The sequence below is a fragment of the Harmonia axyridis genome, chromosome 1 (assembly GCF_914767665.1).
Source record: "Harmonia axyridis chromosome 1, icHarAxyr1.1, whole genome shotgun sequence".
Classification (NCBI taxonomy): domain Eukaryota; kingdom Metazoa; phylum Arthropoda; class Insecta; order Coleoptera; family Coccinellidae; genus Harmonia; species Harmonia axyridis.
This window is the reverse complement of record NC_059501.1, coordinates 38,230,885-38,251,541: the sequence shown is the minus strand read 5'-3', so window position 1 is coordinate 38,251,541 and position 20,657 is coordinate 38,230,885. Positions and strand designations below refer to the sequence as shown.

Sequence of the window (20,657 nt, the reverse complement as noted above, 5' to 3'; positions counted from 1 at the left end):
TTTTGAGCCTTCATTGTGAAAAAATGGTTACAAATGAATTATTGAAAGTATTGGCCATCGCTAGCTACAACTTTTCCCCATCTTTCTGGCAACATACGAATCTCGTTGCGAAAAAATTCGACCGGTTTGGCCTCTATCCAGTCATCCACCCATTTTTTGGCTTCCTCGTAGGAATGGAAGTGCTGGTCAGCCAGGCCATGCGTCATCGATCTGAAGAGATGGTAATCAGACGGAGCAATGTCTGGACTATACGGCGGGTGGGGTAGGACTTCCCATTTGAGCGTTTCTAAGTATGTTTTCACCGGCTGTGCAACATGTGGGCGAGCATCGTCATGTTGCAAAATAACTTTGTCGTGCCTGTCGGAGTATTGTGGCCGTTTTTCTCGCAGTGCGCGGCTCAAACGCATCAATTGTCGTCGATAGACCTCGCCTGGGATCCTTTCATTCGGTTTCAGAAGCTCATAGTAAACCACACCTAGCTGGTCCCACCATATACAGAGCATGAGCTTGGCGCCATGAATATTTGGCTTGGCCGTAGATGATGATGCATGGCCGGGTAGTCCCCATGATTTTCTTCGCTTCTGATTATCGTAACGGATCCACTTTTCATCGCCAGTCACGATACGATGCAGAAAACCCTTTCTTTTATGTCGCTGAAGCAGCTGTTCGCAAGTGAAAAAACGCCGTTCGACGTCTCTCAGCTTCAGTTCGTACGGCACCCAATTTCCTTGCTTTTGGATCATTCCCATGGCTTTCAAATGCTTGGAAATGGTTGTTCGGTCAACTCCCAATGCTTCAGCAAGTTCTTCTTGCGTTTGACACGAATCTTCATCAAGCAAAGTCGCCAATTCTTGATCTTCAAAGATTTGCGGCCGCCCGGAACGCTCCTTGTCTTCCACGTCGAAATCGCCACTTTTGAAGCGTCGAAACCATCCGCGAACACTTGAATCATCGACACAACCTTCTCCATGAGCTTCCTGAAGCAACCGATGCGCCTCGGCATCAGATTTCTTCAAATTGAACCAATAAAGTGAAACTTCCTGCAAATGACGTCGACTCGGCTCAAATTTCGACATTTTCACGATTTCAAAAATTTATGATGCGAAAAAATTTCAACTAATGTGTTAGTGTGGAATTGTTGACAGATGAATAAGCTTTGATTATGACATATGTAACCATTAAATACTCGCACAGTATTGGTGGCGCCATCTCTTACAAAAAACGGGAAAGACTTATTCACACACCTTATATATAACACGATAAAAACTTTAAATTCGAATGTCTATGCCAATTCAAGTTATATATCCTGTGAAGGGAAGGTGCTATGAGAGAAAAACTTGAACTTCAACACCTGTATCTCAAAAACGTTTGCGGCCCATGTTATATAGGACTTTTTCTCTTGAAATGATCTATCATTTTTATTTGTAACTCCAATTTAGGAACAGACTATGTAGGTATAGTCAATTCAAAACTGATGTCTTCGCAGATAAACTGTAATTTGAATGAAACGCAATAAATTGTACAACACAGCCCAGACAATTTTTCGATGCGAATTACTCAGTTCAATTCTTTGATGACTACATATTGAAATTTTGTGACGAGAAGATACAAAAAACCGAAAACAACGGGTAAGTTTAGACCGATGACGAATGCAAAAATCACAGATGACAAATAAAGGGCGATGCCGAGAAAGCGGATATATGAAGGAAAATAATAAACCTCGGACAAAGACGAGCTTGTATAGTGCAATAAAATTACTCATCTTGAAAGCGATAATAAACTCATAAACTGTAAATGATTATTATTGGTTCATTTTATAGAGAAATTATCGTTTTTCGTTTTTGCGAGATTTCTAAGATTTTATATTTTGAAAATCTTGGGGGGGAGGATGAATTACCCCCCCCATTTCTACGGCCCTTGACTGAAAATATTAATGAGCAAATGAACCTCTTTATAGATACTGGTGCAATATTTCTGGACACAGAAAAGGCATTTGATAGAATGGGGCATTAAGGTCTTATAATAAACCCGTTCCTTTTTGAGGGGGATAGGGTCAATGGAAGAGCGACTTTCCACTGACTATAGAAAAATGATGTTATTAAAATATTCCTCAGAATGAGGATTAGATTTTCGGGTTAATTAAAACCAATTTATTTTAAATTAAATATAATAAAAAAACAAAATTAATATATTCACAAAATTTGTGTCATTCGATTCAAACTCAAAGACCATAAACTTTATGATACAGAAAAATATCTCAAATGATTTACTACTCAAACAAAAGGAGAAAAAAAACTATTTATTAAACTTTGAATTTTGGAGAATCGGGACTACTCGACAATACCATCTGCATTGAATAAGGTAGGTATGGGTTCCTCAACAAAACACAAATGAAAGAAATAGCCAAAAAATCGTTAACTTTTTACTTGCCGTTATCCCACGGTGTTGGGTTGGTATATAAGCCTTGCCTATACCTAGTTTTAATAAACTCCTTTTCAACTTTTCACACGAGTCGTCTAGGACCTAACTCGTCCTTTCTTAGAGACAAAAAAATTCCTTCTTTTCATTTTTGAATACGTGAAGTTCGTTATCTTCTCTCATAAGGTAAGTTTCTTTTCTATTTGACTCGACCTAATTAAAAATTACTCTGATCCTTGAAAAAGAAATTGTTTTTGCTTTGAATCCCGGTTTCGGACCAACGTATAAGTTCTAAACCTTCCTCAGTATGAGTCCCTAAGCGATACTGCCTTATTTTTCCTATTCCTTTCCCAAAATGATCTCTAATAGAGGGGCTTAATTGAGGTAATTAAAAGCAATTTCATGTTGTATACAAATATTTTCTCAAAGACTTATTCCGTTCAAAAATATTAGATCATATATAAAGAAACTGCTGGAAGATCTAATTATGTGTTATCAACAATAAGGTTTTCTCAATTTTCGATTCATTATATTACTCCCTCCTCCGAAAAAGTTTTGGCATCAGTTGCCATAACTTTTACTCATATTAGTAAAGTAGTCCTTCCTCTCCAGTGATTACTTATAACACTAACATATTTCAATATTGAGACTAGACCAAACAACATTAAAATTTTCTATTCTAGAATTATATAGCTGATCATCAACTATCAACTATCGAACTAAACTATCAGCTATCGAACTACTTATTAACAGATGCAACATGTAACTATAACCTATTTACCAAACTTTTCAAAAGTATAACTTCAAAAAAAAACGATATCATTTCTACCTACTCTAAGGTGAAACTCAAATCTATGGTGGTATGTTCTCCGACATTATTCAATAATTCAAGTAAATCAAATATTATTAACTCAAATAAAGGAAAAAATAAATCCCAATACATTAACAAACAACAAAATCGGAAATCAATTCAGGACATATTTTCTCCTATGTACCTACTTCACTAACTTCAGCATGGAGTTTGTACACTTTTCGGGATTTCAAAATTTCACTATCGCGGCACTTATTTTTTCGTCGTGCCAGTTCTTAGGGTTAACTTGTAGTAGAATGGTCTAATTGTTGTCTCTTGGATCTAATCTTTGTCAAGGAAATAACCGTACTTTCACTTCGACGTCCATCATAATTCTAGTGACTTCTCTTGCTCTACTTGGTGATGATTTGTTTCTCTCATAGGGCTGATACTCCATATCCATATATTTGAAGTCCGAGACAAAGAAACTGCTGAAAGATCTAATTATGAGTTATCAATCATTCGAACCTTTCACACTGCGTAGAGTTTGGTTTGAATTAAGTTTTGAAGGTTTTCTCAATTTCCGATTAATTTTAGTCTAATATACAAAATGAAATTGATGAAATTTTAAACCAAACTTACGAGATAAATAAAATTGTACCTGGCAAATAGAAAATTCAGAGTGAATATTGATAATACCAGGTCAACGATTAAAGAAATTGAAGCCGGAGTTCCTCAAGGATCGGTGATAGGAACACTGCTATTCAATTAATACATGGAAGACATACCAAAAGTGAAGACATTCAACAAAATAAACAAACACGCATACCTTTTCATTAAGAAGGCTTGTGACTACAATAAAAAGAGCCCGAGGAAACCCAAGAGACTAAATATGGCACTTCACCGCAGGAAGTGCTCCATAAGCCAAATATCGGCTGGCACAGAGACTACTCAATGAGTAGTTACATAAATACTTTTTATAGGCATATTACCATCTACTAGAGCAGGAGTCATTATTTCACCAGAAGTAAATAAAATTGAGAAGGGGCAGTAAATGGTCACTCAGTCTTGAGCAAAACAACACAGAGAGAAGACCACCCCACGAAACGGTGGCAAGAACTAGCTGAACAGTGCACACGATGAGTTCCGTCATCATGAATTATTCTTTAAGAACAACTGGAAATATGTAATTTTCACTGCGAAAATCGATTAAGCTCGCCCAATTTATATGTTGAGTCCAGCTGGTAAGATCGTTGATTCTATAGATATTGTTCATCGAGGACCACTTCCAGAAACCAGAAGTAAAGGTACATTCTAAATGACAGAAGATTTTTAAGTCAACTCCTTTCAATCAACAACGCACTACTGACGATGATCACGAACATCAATATGCTCAAAACCGTTGCAATGGGAAAGCAACAACGAGATGGCTGTAGAAGTCCAAACCCCTTGCTGTTCCCCAGCAACAGTCAAAAAGGACGTTCAAAAGGTTTCTGTTCCAGTTTTCTCCGATAGGAGAAAATCGAGGCTACCTTTAGGAAGGTAACCAGATAGCTTGAAGCCACGAAAGCCGGCTTTGACACCTACCTACGTGATGGTTGCCATTCAACCAACATGGAGGAGAAAATCAGCAAACTGATGCATTAGTGTGAGTTAGTTGTAACGGCTGAAAAACCTCACAAATCCGCATAATAACGCAATAATGCCATAGATTTCAGGGGATTTACAGAGTTGGCCCAAGAGATGAGTCGAGTATGGACGCAAGCACACATCAAGACAGAGCAAAAAGACGGCAACTTCACCAGAGAGATTGTGCCCAGCCATCTACAGGGAATGTCTCAAATTCCCGAAAACGGGGGAAAATCACACGCCAGAACATTGCCTCAACCAGCAGTCTCAAAGACCCAGAATGCTTTCACTTCTAAGGCAAAGAAACCACCCAACCAGAAGAAGACTACCTAAAAGAAGAGCCAACGGCAGGACAAGTTGTATAAGCTTATTCGAATGAATTTCGAGTGATTCACCAATTAGTGAACATCCTTAGGAAATTTTAAAATTCATTCCTTTAGAAATTGTAAGTCACAGTTTATCTTACAACCTATGCTTTTTCTTAGTGGAATCGAATACTGCATACGAATGGCCCATCACTACTTTTTGAAATTTTCAAGGAGCTTGTCTCATAAGAATCATAAAATATTCAAGATAGAAAAGTGCGCTGGTTTAATGATACGTCCTTGGAGATCAAATAACTGTGAATACAGGGTGCGGCAGAGCCGATTGACGAGAAATCGAGGCCTTGCCGTTCGCACGTTTTACGAAAATAACCTATAGTGTTATGTGATCGTGACCCAGCGGGCATATCTGCGCCATTTCGGCATACCTATCAACGTTTTAGTCCCCTCTGCAAACACAATCAAAACTTGGTTAACTTAAGGAAACAGGAAGTACAGGACGAGGGCGAGGACATGAAAGACCGAGAACGGTAAGAACACCGGAAAATGTGCAGGCTGTTCGAGTAGCAGTCGAGCAAGAGCCTCTGCACGGAGGTATGCGATAGCTTTGGGAATATCAAACCGATCTTTGGGGAGGATTCTGCATGACAATTTATCATTCCACCCGTATAAAATGTTTGTTCAAGAGTTGAGTGCTCCTAATTACGTGAACCGCAAAAACCGTTGTGATAATGATTCAGCGCATCTCCCCAAGATCAACTTTTTTCAATAGTGATGAGGCACACCTTTCTGGAACAGTGAATAAGCAAAATTCCCGGTAATGGGCTGAATGTAATCCTCTTCAACTCCATAAAAGACCACTCCATTCACCTAAAGTCACAGTTTGGGGTGCTGTGTCTCAATCCGGAGTGATAGGCCCTTATTTTTTCGAGAAGGAAAATGTCACCGTCACATTAACTTCCCAGCGTTATGTGTAAATGATGGAAATCTTCCTACAGCCTGAATTGGAAGAACACGATCTGGGTGACATCGATTCCATCAGGATGACGTTACACTCCACTTCATTAGCTGTTTTGAGACAGATGTTTCCAGGGAGACTGGTCTCAATGAGAGGGGACGTGGGTTGGCTATCGCGCTCACCAGATTTGAGCAACTGCAACTTCTTCCTTTGGGGCCACCTTAAAGATAAGATCTTCAAAAACCGGTCACACCCTGTCTGAATCAGGCAGCGAATAACCGAAGAATTCCAAGCTATACCGCTCGAGAAATGCCGAAAAGTAATAGAAACCTTCCAAAATCTTATTGATATCGTTCTCAAAACTTCGAACTTGAGCAAAAAAACTATATTTCCTATTGCTTCGAATGAATAATACCGTTTTTCACTAACATTTACCATTTTTTTTCAAATAGCTCTTTGAAACGCGTCAGTCGGTTCTGCCGCACCCTGTATGTAGTTTACAAGGACGCATGATTGAACGCGCGCTCAAAAGCTCTTGACTTTACTTCAGTGCTTTTTTCTGAAACGAAATGTACGTTGAGCTAAACACACTGATCGCAATTTGTAAATAGACGTGTAGTCGAACTTTATATTATGTTAGCTACACAAATATTATTTACTTTCTTGGTAATTGATTTCATTGAACATATATGAAGTATAATTATCAAAAATTATAACAACATTGTGCCAAAATAGATATAGAGATATGATATTTCTCTATCATATATACGATTTTTGTTAAATTTGGAATTGTATTTTAAGACAAAATCGTATATATATATTTGAATTTAAATTATAAGAGTCTTTGAAATTATAATTGTGGAATTCTAAGGGTAAAACGACTCGTTTTTTGAGAGAAATCTTAAGTGAAACTCTTCATTCTTCGCCAAGCTTTCGAATTCAATTTAATTCTTCTTCAGGGCCTCTGGGATACATTGAAATTTATTTTATTTCTACATTAAATTATATATATATATATTCTATATATCATATTGTGAAAGTTTTGGGACATTGTTGTCTTAATTTTTGATAATTATATTGAATGAAGGACTTTAAAATAAAGATATTATATTTATCTTCATCAAGTAGACTCATTCAACTTTTATAATATTATCTAATATACATTGTGTTTTCGTTTTTAGGAATGCAGATTCATATTTTTTTTTAGTTACACAAATAAAAAAATATATGGTGTGAAGGGTGTTATTGGAATGTACGATGAGTGATATAAATATCCCGCAATGAAAAGTTACTTTTTTTTGGGACAATTCAAAGTATGGACATTGTTATAAAATGATATTGTTCAGGGAAAGATAATTCGAAATGAAAATTCACCTGCTTCGGCAAATGGTATATCGTTTTGTGTGTTTCTGATGGGTCCTAGACAGGGTTAGATGATCTTACATTACGCAATATAGTTCTTGAAGATATGAGAATTTAAGGAGAGTCAAAACCAATAGTTTCAGTTCAAGAGTGGATCTGTATTTTGGTCAGATCCCCAATTGTTACAGTATAAGTATATTGCTAAATTTTTGGTCTTTCTTTTAGAAAACTAAAGTTTCATATGTAGAATAGTTTCTAAGTTTGATCATGGGCAAAGAGAATTTTTTTAGAACATTAAGATAATAACACAATTCAATTAATATGCTATTTTAGGTTGGGAAACTAAAACTATGCATTCATGAAATATTTTTATCTAATTCCAGTATAAAAACATAGCTTGAAGTATTTTATTTTGGATCAAAACAAATATAATTTTCATTGTATTTATTAAAACAACATACAAATTTATCAAACTCAAGTGATCCGATTTGCTGCATTATCTTTTTTACATATTTACAAACAGTATTGTTCCAGTTTATCGAAAAACAAACAATCGGAAGCACAAAAATGTCTGCGACAAACTAGACATCATTAAAACTGGTATCAATAATATAATCATGAAATCCAAAGAAACACATGTAGATCATGTTAATATCATTTTTCAATCAATGGAAATAATCAAATCATTAATCTGACAATTATAAACAAAAACAACATTTTATGAATAAAATTGATGACACCTGAACAAAATAAACGAGGAAATGCAAAAACTTAAAATCGACAAAACTATAACGTTAACTACATATTTTAAGGCACAAAGGACATTTATCTTGTATTTGGTGGCTACACCTGAATATCTTCTTGTTCCTTCTCACGCTGCCTTACTGCAACTGCTGTTTCAACCAAGAGATACAAACATTTGAATTTGTCCTTGTCCTCTTCTGTAGTTGTCAAAGGATCTGATGGTGGAGGATGAGCTGGTATCACTTGTACTTTTGGAGGATGATTAATTGAAGTTAGTGGAGTTAGTTGAGAATGCTGATTAGGCCAATAATCTGCACCATTTACCATCTTCTCGTCAGTAGATCTGCAGCAAGATCAATTACATTAAGGCATAAATTAATTTGCGAGTATTCTAATTTAAAATTTCAACTTAGACAACTAGCAATAGAGCTAGAGTTTTTCTAATTCAACACTTACATCTCCAGGATAATAATTCGGTTGTTCAACAAATAATTTGATTTATTTTTCACTATGTTTCTAAATAGCAAAATATTGAAAATGTTTATACTTTCTGATAAAATCTAATGAAGGCTCGAAGTGAAGACAATTTGAAAGGTTTTTCGAGATTCTGCATTATACAAAACATTATTACCGAGGTTAATTAAAAAAATTAATAGGTGAATATTTCTTTTTCAAGTCCTTGAGTAAACATGTTGCAGTTCAATTCACAGGGTTAGGACCATTGAAATCAGGTGACCAATTTGGACTAAAGCAATGTTTCGTTTATATTTTTAGACTTTATCAAGGCAAGTTCATTTAGTCAAATAAAGATGGGTATAGAGATTATTGGAAATAAACAGTAACACTTTGTTAATGCATAAAAACTAAGATTGAATGCCATAAACACTAAAAATACTATCATAAAATTGCAATAACCTTTGGAAAAAACTGTTGAATGAGTGATTGCAATTTTATTATACACTCTTTAGTGTTTGTGCCATTCTATCTTAGTTTTTATATTTTCAACAAAATGTTATTATTCATTTCCGAGTTTCTGTGTACTTAGACTAATCATCTTTATTCGACTAAATGAACTTACCTTGATAAATTCTAAATATATAGACGAAACATTGGCTTAGTCCAAATCGGTTGCCTGATTTCAATGGGACTAAACCTCTAAAATGAACCGCAATTTGTGAATTACTTATGACATAAATATACTTAATGACACTCGTTACTAAATAGACTATAGAATTAACAGTCCAATATATGAGGTATGGATCATTACTTGATTATATTGTTTGATTATTATATTGGTTTGATTATTGTAAAAACAAACTAATTGATAATAATATATTTTTTCTTACCCTCTACTAGCTGGATGAGGAGAATCTTTAGCAACTCCATAACGTATAACGGTTTGCCATGGGGGAAATTTTTCCTCTTCACTTGGACTTGAGCTTTCATATTCATTAGGACTATCTTCTTCTGAACGATACATAAGAGTCATGCTATCTTCATAATCATGATCTAATCGTATACGTTTTCCACCAACACTTGGTAAATCTTCACCCCAATTCAATCGAGGTTGATCATTTACCAGCAAATTAGGGTGAAGTTTTTTGCCTCTTCTTGATATGGTATAATGTAACGGATCATGACCTTCCCTTCGAATCATTTCAGGTAGTATTCGTCGACGTGCATTTATGAACCAATTGCAAACTTGTAACACTGTGAGGTTGGCTTCCTGTGATAAAGTGAGCTTTTCGGCATCACTTGGATAAGCATTGTATCTATGCTCATATAACCATCTTTTAAGGATCTTAACAGAATGTTTAGGCAGATTTCCACGACGTTTGCGTGTTTGACCGACGTTATGATTCGAAATATTTGCAATTTGAACATGTTGTTCATGTTCTTGTTCGGATCCAGATTCATTTTCGTCTGTACTACTACTTGATTGAAATCTATCACGCTCTGCAACAAATTCATACATTTTAAATGGAATGAATTGGAAAAGAATACTTGAAAGTTTTGTCGTCAAGAAAACAAATAAAAACAATAAAACTGACAGTTGAATACGAAAATTTCCAGTGACAACTCTTGGCATTTTGAATTTATAAGAATAAGAGGATTATAGTAAAAAACTTACATTTAACTCTAAACTCATTCTAAAATTGAGTGTCGTGATATTTGGTACTAGATAATTTTCAGAAGAATCATAATAGCCGTATAAAATGCAACGTTTTAATTTGAATTGAACGTGAAGAAATCAAAACACGTTAGAATGACAGCTGACACTTATGGCCACCTCGTGGTTTATCCAATACAAAATTATTATATTTTAGAAAAAAGATGTTTCAAAAGAACAAATATGCTTTCAAAATTATATCGATATCAAATAGAGAGCTTAGTATTTATGACTTTTATTCATAATAAATTCCTCATTTCAATATTTATGTTGAATACTTACCTTCATTCATTTTCATGGTTGACAGATGAAGGGGTTGAGAGAGCGAAAACAAATATTTACGTAATAACAGTTGAAGCCTTCAAATCTCCGGTATGCGAAATGTTTGAAAAACTGCACTGAAGAATTTGAATGCTTAAATTTCAAAAGCAAACAGTTGAAATAAAGAACTGTCGTTTCGAGTTCAATGTGAACATCGGCATTCCTAATAGTTCCAAACAATTCTTTGCTACTCACGAATGACGATTCAATATAAACTGAATTTAAGATTAATTACAAGTTTTGCTACACTTTAGAACCATAACAATTCACAAAAAGTCACTACGAACACCTTGAAAGTTTAAAAAATGAGGAGTCAAGAATCACGCGTGCTGTGACAGTTGAAATGGCGGTCAAACAATTGACAACTTAGGGACATGCTCATCCACACCGTTTTGAAACCGTTCAGGTACATATACGTCAACTGTATGTTGAGAGAATTTCGAAATAAACGCGCGCTCTATATATGTACCTAGTAAGAAATATTTTTGGCATTTCGTTACTTAAAATAATGTTCCATGCTGGGTTTTGAACTGTTAAAAGTTCTATTTTTTATTGGAGAAATATATAGAATAGTAGCCAGACATATTCAGTATATTTGTATTACATTTTTCATATTGAAACAATAGGTATAGCTTGTATAATGAAATATATTTTATGTCGATGAAACTAGAAAATGCTGTAAATTTCTTAGGAGCATTTGATAATTTCCTCTAAAAAAACAACTAATAAATACAAATAATCCCATGAAGCTGTGTAACTATAGGATATTAAATGCAAATTTGTAATATCTACAATTCTCTCGTTCGTTGAACACATAGGTAGGTATCTCTCTATCTTTTTTTTTTTTTTGAAAATAGTAGTTTCCTTTTATTGCTCTGGCACTGCATTCTGTAAAATATTCGAGAATAAAACTGCTATTTTTGCGATAATACATATTATGTACTTTGTAACACTTTGTCGACTAACGAAAACTAAATGCATTTTAGACCGTCGTTTTGCTGTGAAACTCCAAGGGAAACCACCTAGCAGTATAGGTGAATCCCAGACGCGTTTCGTATAATGAGAATTTTTTCGGTTAATCGAGATTTTTTTTAAACAGTTTATTTCGGATAAAACGGATTTCGGAAAATCGGGATTGAACTGTATTTAAATCAAAATAGCTAAAGCCTCATTTTCCAAATCTTAATTCTAATTAGATATCAGGAATTAATTGTTTTTGACGTATTAGTTCTTAAATTTTACTGATTTTCCATTGAGTGATCCATCTTGAACAGAACGATATTTTTTTCTCCAATGAATAAATTGGGAAAATTGTATAAAAGCACGTTTTCACGGTGATATTAACTATTATTTCTTGATAGTGTGACAGCACTATCACGATATAATAACTACATCAAGCAGTGGGTTATACAGGGGGCGCGCGCCCCCACCCCTTGAGCGATGATGTTACGTCTTCGTCCGAGGCAATTCATACTGAAACATGGAAAAAGACTCTTCAATATTTTGTGCAATTTCTTCTCCATAACTTTGTAGGATTTCACATATGCCTACTTATGTGTTTCGTCCCTGGCACACACACCGGACTCATCAGTGTGACTTTGGTACATTTGTGTGTGCCGTGTCACAGACGCTTGGGGAATTTATTATTATCGGGAGCCGCCGGGATTCGAACCCGGCACCTTATCGCATCTCGGTGAGTGAGTCTACACTCTTAACCTCTAGGCCACAGAGTGCTGTGTTTATTGTTGCTATGTGGAGCTTTATGACAAGCCGCCACATGACTCCCTCCCCAGTGACGGAGGATCGAAACTTATGCGTGTTACGAGGTCATCGGTGCAGCCGGGTGATTGCCGCCTAATCAGAGCTGCACCTCGCGGCATCGTGCGGACGGTGAATGCCGCCTATTCAGGTCCGCTATACCGCGGCAGACCAAGGAGCACGTACCGACGTGAGTCGCCAAAACTTTCATGTGAATTCGTTACTATGTGCGCCCCCCTCGAAGAAATCCTGAATCCGCCCCTGATATCAAGTATTTATATGGTGATAGTTCCTGCGATAGTTTTACTCTCGGTTTTACTATCACGATATCGCTATCATCATGAAAATGAGGCTTTACTTGACAAGGGCGTAGAAATGGGGGGTACTGGGGGTAATTACTCCCTCCAAGATTTTCAAAATATAAATTTTATAAATCTCGCAAAGACGAAGAACGAAAATTTCTCCATAAAATGAACTAATAAATATCATTTTACTTTCCTTTGAAATCGACACGTCAGTGAAAAATCGGATCCCTTTACGGTTTATGAGTTTCTTATCGTTTTCAAGATGATTACCTTTATTGCATTACGAGCTCGTCTTTGTCCGAGGTTTATTATTTTCCTTTATCTATCCGCTTTCTAGGCATCGCCCCTTATTGCCATCTGTGAATTTTGCATTCGTCATCGGTATACACTCAGGTACCCGTTTTCCCGGTTTTTCGTATCATTCCCGTCACAAAATTTCAATACTGTACTTATCAAAGAACTGAACTGAGTAATTCGCATCGAAAAATTGTCTGGGCTGTGTTGTACAATTTATTGCGTTTCATTCAAATTGACTATATCTACAGGGTTCTCCTAAATTGGAGGTACAAATGAAAATGACAGACTTCTCGGATCATTTGAAGAAAAAAAGTCCTATAACATGAGTCTGCAAACGCATTGTTTTCGAGATACAGGTGGTTTTCTCTCATAGCTCCTTCCCTTCACAATTCAACTCGAATTGGCATAGATATTCCAAATAAACTCTGATTCAGTAGGTACTATACACTTCTTGGTTAGTTGAAGTTTTGTCGTATCTGTTATCGATTTCGAGAAAAAAATTCAAACAGCTCTCCACAGTAATTCGCAGTAAAATCCAAATTATTATAAAGATCCAGTTAGGTAGCTGTGATAAATAAATTAATTATAAGTTTTGGTACTCATTAACCAACTCTGTAGCGAAGATTAATAAAGATTTGATAAACTGGTTAAGCATCACAAAAAAGTAGGACAAACACTGTATCTCGAAAACAAAGCATTTGTGAGCTTATATTTATGGACCATTTTATTTTTAAAATTATCCAAGGAATCTCTCGTTTTTCTTCGTAACTTCAATTCAAGAACACCCAGTATAAGATGAGAACTATCGATTTGGTTTAAAAAAAAACACAATTTGGTTTTTCGCCGTGCATCAGTTGAAGAATATCTTTTTTCGGCCATAACTTCAGAACGCCTGAAACTATCGCTTTGCGACCCCTAGGTTTTTTCAAGCAAATTTGATGAAACTTCTGTTTCTGTTAAAAAAATCCTATCATTACATTTGAAATTTCGGAGTTAAATGAGCAAAACAATGAACTTATGACTTAGCGCCCCCTATCGGAAGGAGCAAAAACAAATTTATCATGAGTATATTTTGTCCTCAATCAACAAGATATTATCTTTCAGAAGAGATCTAATTTGCTAAAAAATGTTGAGCCAAACTGAAGTTACCAGGCACTTCAATCAGTCAGATTTCTCCCTTTCACCTACCCTCATTTGATGTCGTGTAATCGAAAGTGACAATTCAAAAAGATAGAGGATTTTACAAGGATTACAGTGATGATATTTTTTCTTCAACTTCATATGAAACATTTTCGAGTAAAATTCATTTTTTTACTCGACGATAGCTATTACGCCCCCAAGCGGTAGAAGTATGAAGTTCAAAACAATTTCCAGTGTGTTTTATTGTACACTTTAGTGATAAAATTTTTTACCGCAAGTCTCTACGATGAGTGGATCCTGAGATATAGCCGCTTACCTCGCTTATTTTCCCACCCTGTATGTACAGTGCATCCAATTTTGGGTGAGACAGCCAGGTTTCTCGCTTGTTATTTAAGATAGAGCCTTGCGGTTTTCACGTTCCTGTCCTACTTTTTCGTGAAACTCAAGTTGGTCTAATCAGATTTTGCATAACTGTTTTAGTGTTTTTTTAACATTTCTGAACATCCTACCTACATAGTATCATACATCATTTTGAAGGAAAAAAAATTACGAATCCAACGAAGTAATAATATACAGGGTGTTCCATTAAAAAAAAATATAGGTTTGTGTTGAATCTTCAAAACCATACCCCGAAAAAAAAATTGAGTACGCCACTGGATTCTACGCAGAATTCTGATTCAGATGTAGTTTTTACCTCAGCATTATTTCTACTAACTTCGGAGATAAAGGAGGTGTCCGAAAAGTATCAATTTCCAAAATCACCCTGTATCTCTTGAACGGAAACAGTTATGCAAAATCTGATTAGACCAACTTGAGTTTCACGAAAAAGTAGGACAGGAACGTGAAAACCGCAAGGCTCTATCTTAAATAACAAGCGAGAAACCTGGCTGTCTCACCCAAAATGGGATGCACTGTGCAGCGGTTTATATCTTTATCTCATGGTAATTTTCTGATATGCATTTAAATTTATTAGGTAGTATTTATCTGCGAATCACACACAATTTGATATCTACTGAAAACACGAGCATATACAGGGTGAGTCTTTGACTTGTACATATATTTTAACCCAAGATTCCTGAGGTCAAAAGAAACACTTTTATCCTTTACCATTTTTTCCGATTCGGCCCGGTTAAAAAGATACAGGCTGTTGAAAATCGTTAAAAAAATATGATTTTCGGCTATATCTCGTAAATGGTTGTATCGAAGGAAATGATTTTTGAAATATAGCTTTTTTTTGATGTGATACATCTTCTCCGAACACCAGATTCCATACACATTCTTCTGTTTCTTTGTTATGAACATAACATACCATAAAAATACCAGAAATTCGAAGAAACCAACTCTTAATAGTAATTTGAACGTTCATTGAAGAATATTTGGCTAATTTGAAAAATAAAAGTATTCTTCATATTTTCTCGTACAAAGCGCCGTTTTCGAATAACTTGATCTTAAAAAAAAAAAATTATCTGTGAAATTCAAAAAATTGGGTACTTTGGCTGAATGCAACTCTGTTCTATTGTGGAAAAAAAAACCACAGAAATGAATATTTACTATGAAGTCATGTCTCAGATTTAAGAATTGAAGTACTAGCCAACTTAGTTTGAAAATGAAGTTATTTGAATAAGCTCACCTCAACTCCTCGATTTGATTAAAAATCACTGAGCTTTGGCACAGCTCTGATAATAAGAAGATACTTCACTAAAATCAACATTCTTTTTGAAAAGTCAAGATTATTCATAAAACCCATGTTTAAAAAAGTTTTCACAAAATAGTCCCATTATAATGACAACAATCAATATCCCACCAAAGACTGCTGCTATCGAACAATACTGTATTCTTCTTCGGCTCATTCAAACTCACATCGAAACATACCACTAGGATTAGGTACATACTAGACAAATTTTCATGTGATTGAGATTGAATACTTTTATTCTTTTGCTATTCCATAAATTCATCCTAAGAGCTTATGATTGACATACTTCCAAGAGGGCCATAATTGTTTTAATGTGAAAACAAATTAGGTGAGTTGAAAGAAACCAAATATTCTATTGTGGATATTTACATTGAATACTTCTCATTTATTTTAATGCCAAAATCAAGATGAATTAAGTAGTAAAGTTGGCTATAATGTAGGTACACATTAACAACAAATTTGATTACAAGTGGAGTCTAACATTTTCCATTGATTACAGAGCCAGAATATTTTACATATTTCCATATTTTCATACTGATGGTTTCAAAAATATTGATGCATTTGAATATTTTTATGAGATAGTTGGAACAAATCAAATGCTTCATTTCATAACAAATATCTTATAACAATAATAGTGTAAACTGTAAATTAAATTTTAGGTTAGAACATAGATTATTCGAACCGAACTGCTGTGTTTATATTTGGCATCACTCGAAATTTGAAATTCAAACTTAAAACCACAGATTACTATAGTCTGTGTTAAATCTTTCATAGATGAATATTATTTATTTGAGATTTTAAGGTTAATTCTTGCACGAAAAATAAACAACGATATCATATAAATGAAATATAATGAATGAATGGATATGAGTATCAGAGCTAATATGGGTGGTAGCGAGCTCATTGCTCAATTCGTTATAATTATCGAAAATGAAATAGAAATCAAGAGAAGAATATTTAATCTTTAGCGTCAACGAAATTGGAATAACTCATTTATTTGATTATAAACACTACTTTGTTCAACAAATGGAATGTTAAACGTGAGTTTATGATGGTTTTTCTAATTTAGTAGCTTATTTCCAAGGTTCAAGAGGTATATCTTATGCTTGAGAAAACTTCAGTGTTCCGGTTTTCAGGGGTGAATTAGCTCATTTGGAAAATTTAAAATGGCTATATCTTTTTAACAGGGCCGAATCGGAAAAAATGGTAAATGAAAAAAGTGTTTCTTTTGACCTCAAGAACCTTCGGTTAAAATATATGTACAAGTCAAAGACTCACCCTGTATAATACAGTACAATTTCGATAGTTCGGACAGTCGCTAGTCCGGACACTCCGGTATTGCGGACACTGCTGGGATTCGGGCATTTTGAAATTTCTACCTCTGAAATCCGGGCGCGAAAATATTCATTATGCAGAACAATAGCATTTTCCTGTCTATACATGTAAAAAACGGTAACATGCCGGTTGGAAACAGCGCGGCGGCAGCATCTTTCATTCTGCACTTGGTTTTTGAGCGTGCCGGACGCAATGGCTCCAGTCAAATGATCACATAAGACACTTACACTCACAGAAAAGTCTAGCTATCAGGTGGACTGAGAAGAATAATCTTACCCTTGAAGATTTATAGCTTTTGAAAAGGCTTAAAGACAAGGCAATTGATATAGAATAGATGCATCCAAAAAGGTCCAAACTAAAATTGATATGTATTTTTCAAAAAAGTAGAATGTTGTATTTCATTTTGCACACATACATAATATATATGTATACAATATTATAAATACCTACATGTACATATTTACATAACGTGTTACATGTACTTAGGAGTTTTGTTCAGTTTTGTTTCATTTTATGAGAAAATAATATTTTTTTTGTGACTTGATTAATAAACCTTATTATTATAATTTATAAGTTGCTTTATTTCTTAAATTAAAATCACTCCAGTAATCCGGACGCCTCAATAATCCGGACAGGTACCGGAACGATATCTGCCCGGACTACTGAAGTTATACTGTATATTGAAAAAATTTCGTTATCCCTTTTTATTTGCATCCCATGAGCATGGGGTATCTTATGTAGATCTGTAGAGGTAGATTTGAAATAATCGCATTAAATACACAAATGGCTTTTGAAATTGGGCTCTTTATGATCTGCCAAAGTTCAACTACTTCTCCCTCTCAGCGATTTTGATATTTCACCACCTTTCAGAATGAGTGAAGCAAATTGAAACGTTCCTCTGTTTTACCGTCCTTTTCTACAACATGCAAGAATTCAAAATACGTTTTTACGTCTTCATTTTTAATTTCAGAAAAATCGACTTTATGTAATATATTTTTATGTGAAAATTCATAAAAAAAATTAATGTTTTTTCGGAAAGTTATATCATGTATCTATTTATTCTTAATTAAAAAATTTATTTAATTCTTTTTTTTCCGTTTCGAAAAAATTAATAAATAAGGACTTTCCACAATGACGTACTCTTTGAAATGAATAATAGTGAAAACCCCAAATAAATCAATGGTCTCTAATGTAAAATAAGCCATTTTAATTTTTGAACTGATCGCTGAAACGGTATAGACTCTCTCAACCGCATCAAAGGACTCGAAAATAAAGTCGAAATCAAATTTTCGGGCTGAATCCGATGAGGGACTGTATTCTCGACAAGTGATCTTTCAAAACGTATACGTTCATTCAGTGTTCAGAGCACTGAAAGAACGTATACGTTTTGAAAGATCACTTGTCGAGAATACAATCCCAGGGCCGCTGCCAGGACCGGCAAACCAGATATTTTGCCGGGGCGCCACATTGTAGGACGCAAAGTCAGTTAGTAAAACAGAAACATCACATTCTTCTTGACACAAAAATGTTTCTAAGTGAAAATACCACTCTTTGTAGTAAAATAATAGTAACAAATAATAGCATTAAAAATACGATTTCAAATAGAATTGAAGAGATGACTGAGAGTAATAAGAGATGGTTCTTTGAAGAAAATTCAGATAAATTAAGAAAAGCAGGGCGGCGAAATTTTATTTTGTCGGGGCGCCAAAATGTCTGGCGACGGCCTTGAATCCTATTCTAAGCATAGAGTCGATAGTCCGGAAACTCTTATTGACCGAACAAAATAGTGATAATGTTTTATTTGTTGAAACACAGAAACTTCGTATACAAAATAATTTGCAATGCAATACAAATACTAGGAAAAATTTCATTCAATTTCTTGAATATTTTATTCAACAATTCTATTGAAGACACCATTGAGGGTTCACTTTTAAAATTTGCATTGAAAATCTTTAACCAAATGAAATATACTAGTGGAATAAATTAAAGGATCAAAATAAAATTCGAAATTTTTAGCGGTTTTTCAAATGGCTGTATTTTCGATAACAATTGTCATATCTCAATTTGAAAAAAAACTTTTTGAAGCTTGAAGTTTTATTATTATTATTATTATTGTTTCGATAAGAGTAGAGGTACAAATACCTATAAACTCAAACTTAAAAAAATAACATTCGGAAACTAAATATAACTCAAAACAAAAATTATGGTTTACAATGACAAAAAAATTAGGACGTATTATTCTCGAGGTTGGGTAATCCATCGGTCATATCCATTCTTGAAGGCGTTGGTGGAGGTTGCATCTATAAGATCACTCGGTAGACTGTTTCATAAGTGGAACATCCTATTTGTGAGGAACTGCTTTCTCTGAGGCGTGCGGAACTGTTCTCTCCTAAGCTTAAGTGAATGGCCCCTAAGGTGATTGTGGTTTCTGGAAAACAAGCGACGGATATCGTCGCCAAAATGATTGCGAAGGGCTTTGAAGGTAAAAATGATATCGCCTCTTGTTCTCCTGTCTTCAAAGTTTATATTTTGAAGATCTCATGATAAAAAAATTCTTCAAGCAACGTGTACCGCTCAATCCTAATGAAAACAGTACCTGAAATTGCTGCGAAATTTTTTAGTTTTTATTTTTGGCCTACAGAGTTGGGAATTTTTTTTCCAACTTAACCACTATATGGATGAGATAACTTGTTCATTCAGCTTCATTATCATTTTTTCAAAATTTCGATACGAGCACTTCTCGCTGAAATATCGAACTTTGAAACTAACAATAAGTACAATATTTAGTACAATTTCCAAACGAGTAATATCATCGTATGATATTAATTATTTATCTGGTTATCTAATGTATCAGCAATATAAATGCCATCAACACAACATATTGCTGATACATTAGATAACCAGATAAATAATTAATATCATACGATGATATTACTCGTTTGGAAATTGTACTAAATATTGTACTCATTGTTAGTTTCATCACTTATTTCCAAAATGTTTATTTATTATTATCGAACTTTGAATTGAAAAGGACCTTTTTGTCTTCAACCATAAATATCTTACCAATCAATGATTGCACAGAAAATTTAGGGGATGTTTTCAAATCTTGAATGAATTCTCTACAAAAAGTAGGTATGGTATTTTCGAAAAAAATTTTTTTTCGTATTCTACATCAATTTGAAGAGTTGATAAAAAAGGGCTTTTGGAGGCTTTTTGGATAATCAAGCGCTGAATTGGAAAAATCGAAAAAACCATCAATGTTGAGTGTGCGTTTTACAGTTCAATATACCGACAAAAATCTCAGATTCTATAAAAGTTTCGAGATCTGATTATGATGAACATTTTTCCATCAGTTTATTATTTTAATTTGTAGAGGATAATTGCGCTGAAAACGAGCGGTGGCTATTCTTAGTT

General features: G+C 34.6%; 1 protein-coding gene across 1 annotated transcript; it reads right to left on the bottom strand.

The window, feature by feature from the left end:
- Window positions 1–7,909: 7,909 nt before the first annotated feature.
- LOC123671414 (homeobox protein TGIF2LX-like) lies at window positions 7,910–11,089 on the bottom strand. The gene is made up of 3 exons (XM_045605260.1): window positions 10,677–11,089; window positions 9,571–10,180; window positions 7,910–8,567 (listed from the first exon to the last, which is right to left on the bottom strand). Exons 1-3 carry the CDS (start codon window positions 10,690–10,692, stop codon window positions 8,324–8,326), a joined length of 870 nt encoding a protein of 289 aa, XP_045461216.1. The 5' UTR covers window positions 10,693–11,089; the 3' UTR covers window positions 7,910–8,323.
- Between the last annotated feature and the right edge of the window lie 9,568 nt (window positions 11,090–20,657).

What these genes read in the sequence shown, in the direction of transcription:
- LOC123671414 (XM_045605260.1), bottom strand. An exon ending in CCTCATCCAGCTAGTAGAGG is followed by an intron (nt 8,568 to 9,570) that starts GTAAGAAAAAAT and finishes ATCTTGCTGCAG; the next exon opens with ATCTACTGACGAGAAGATGG.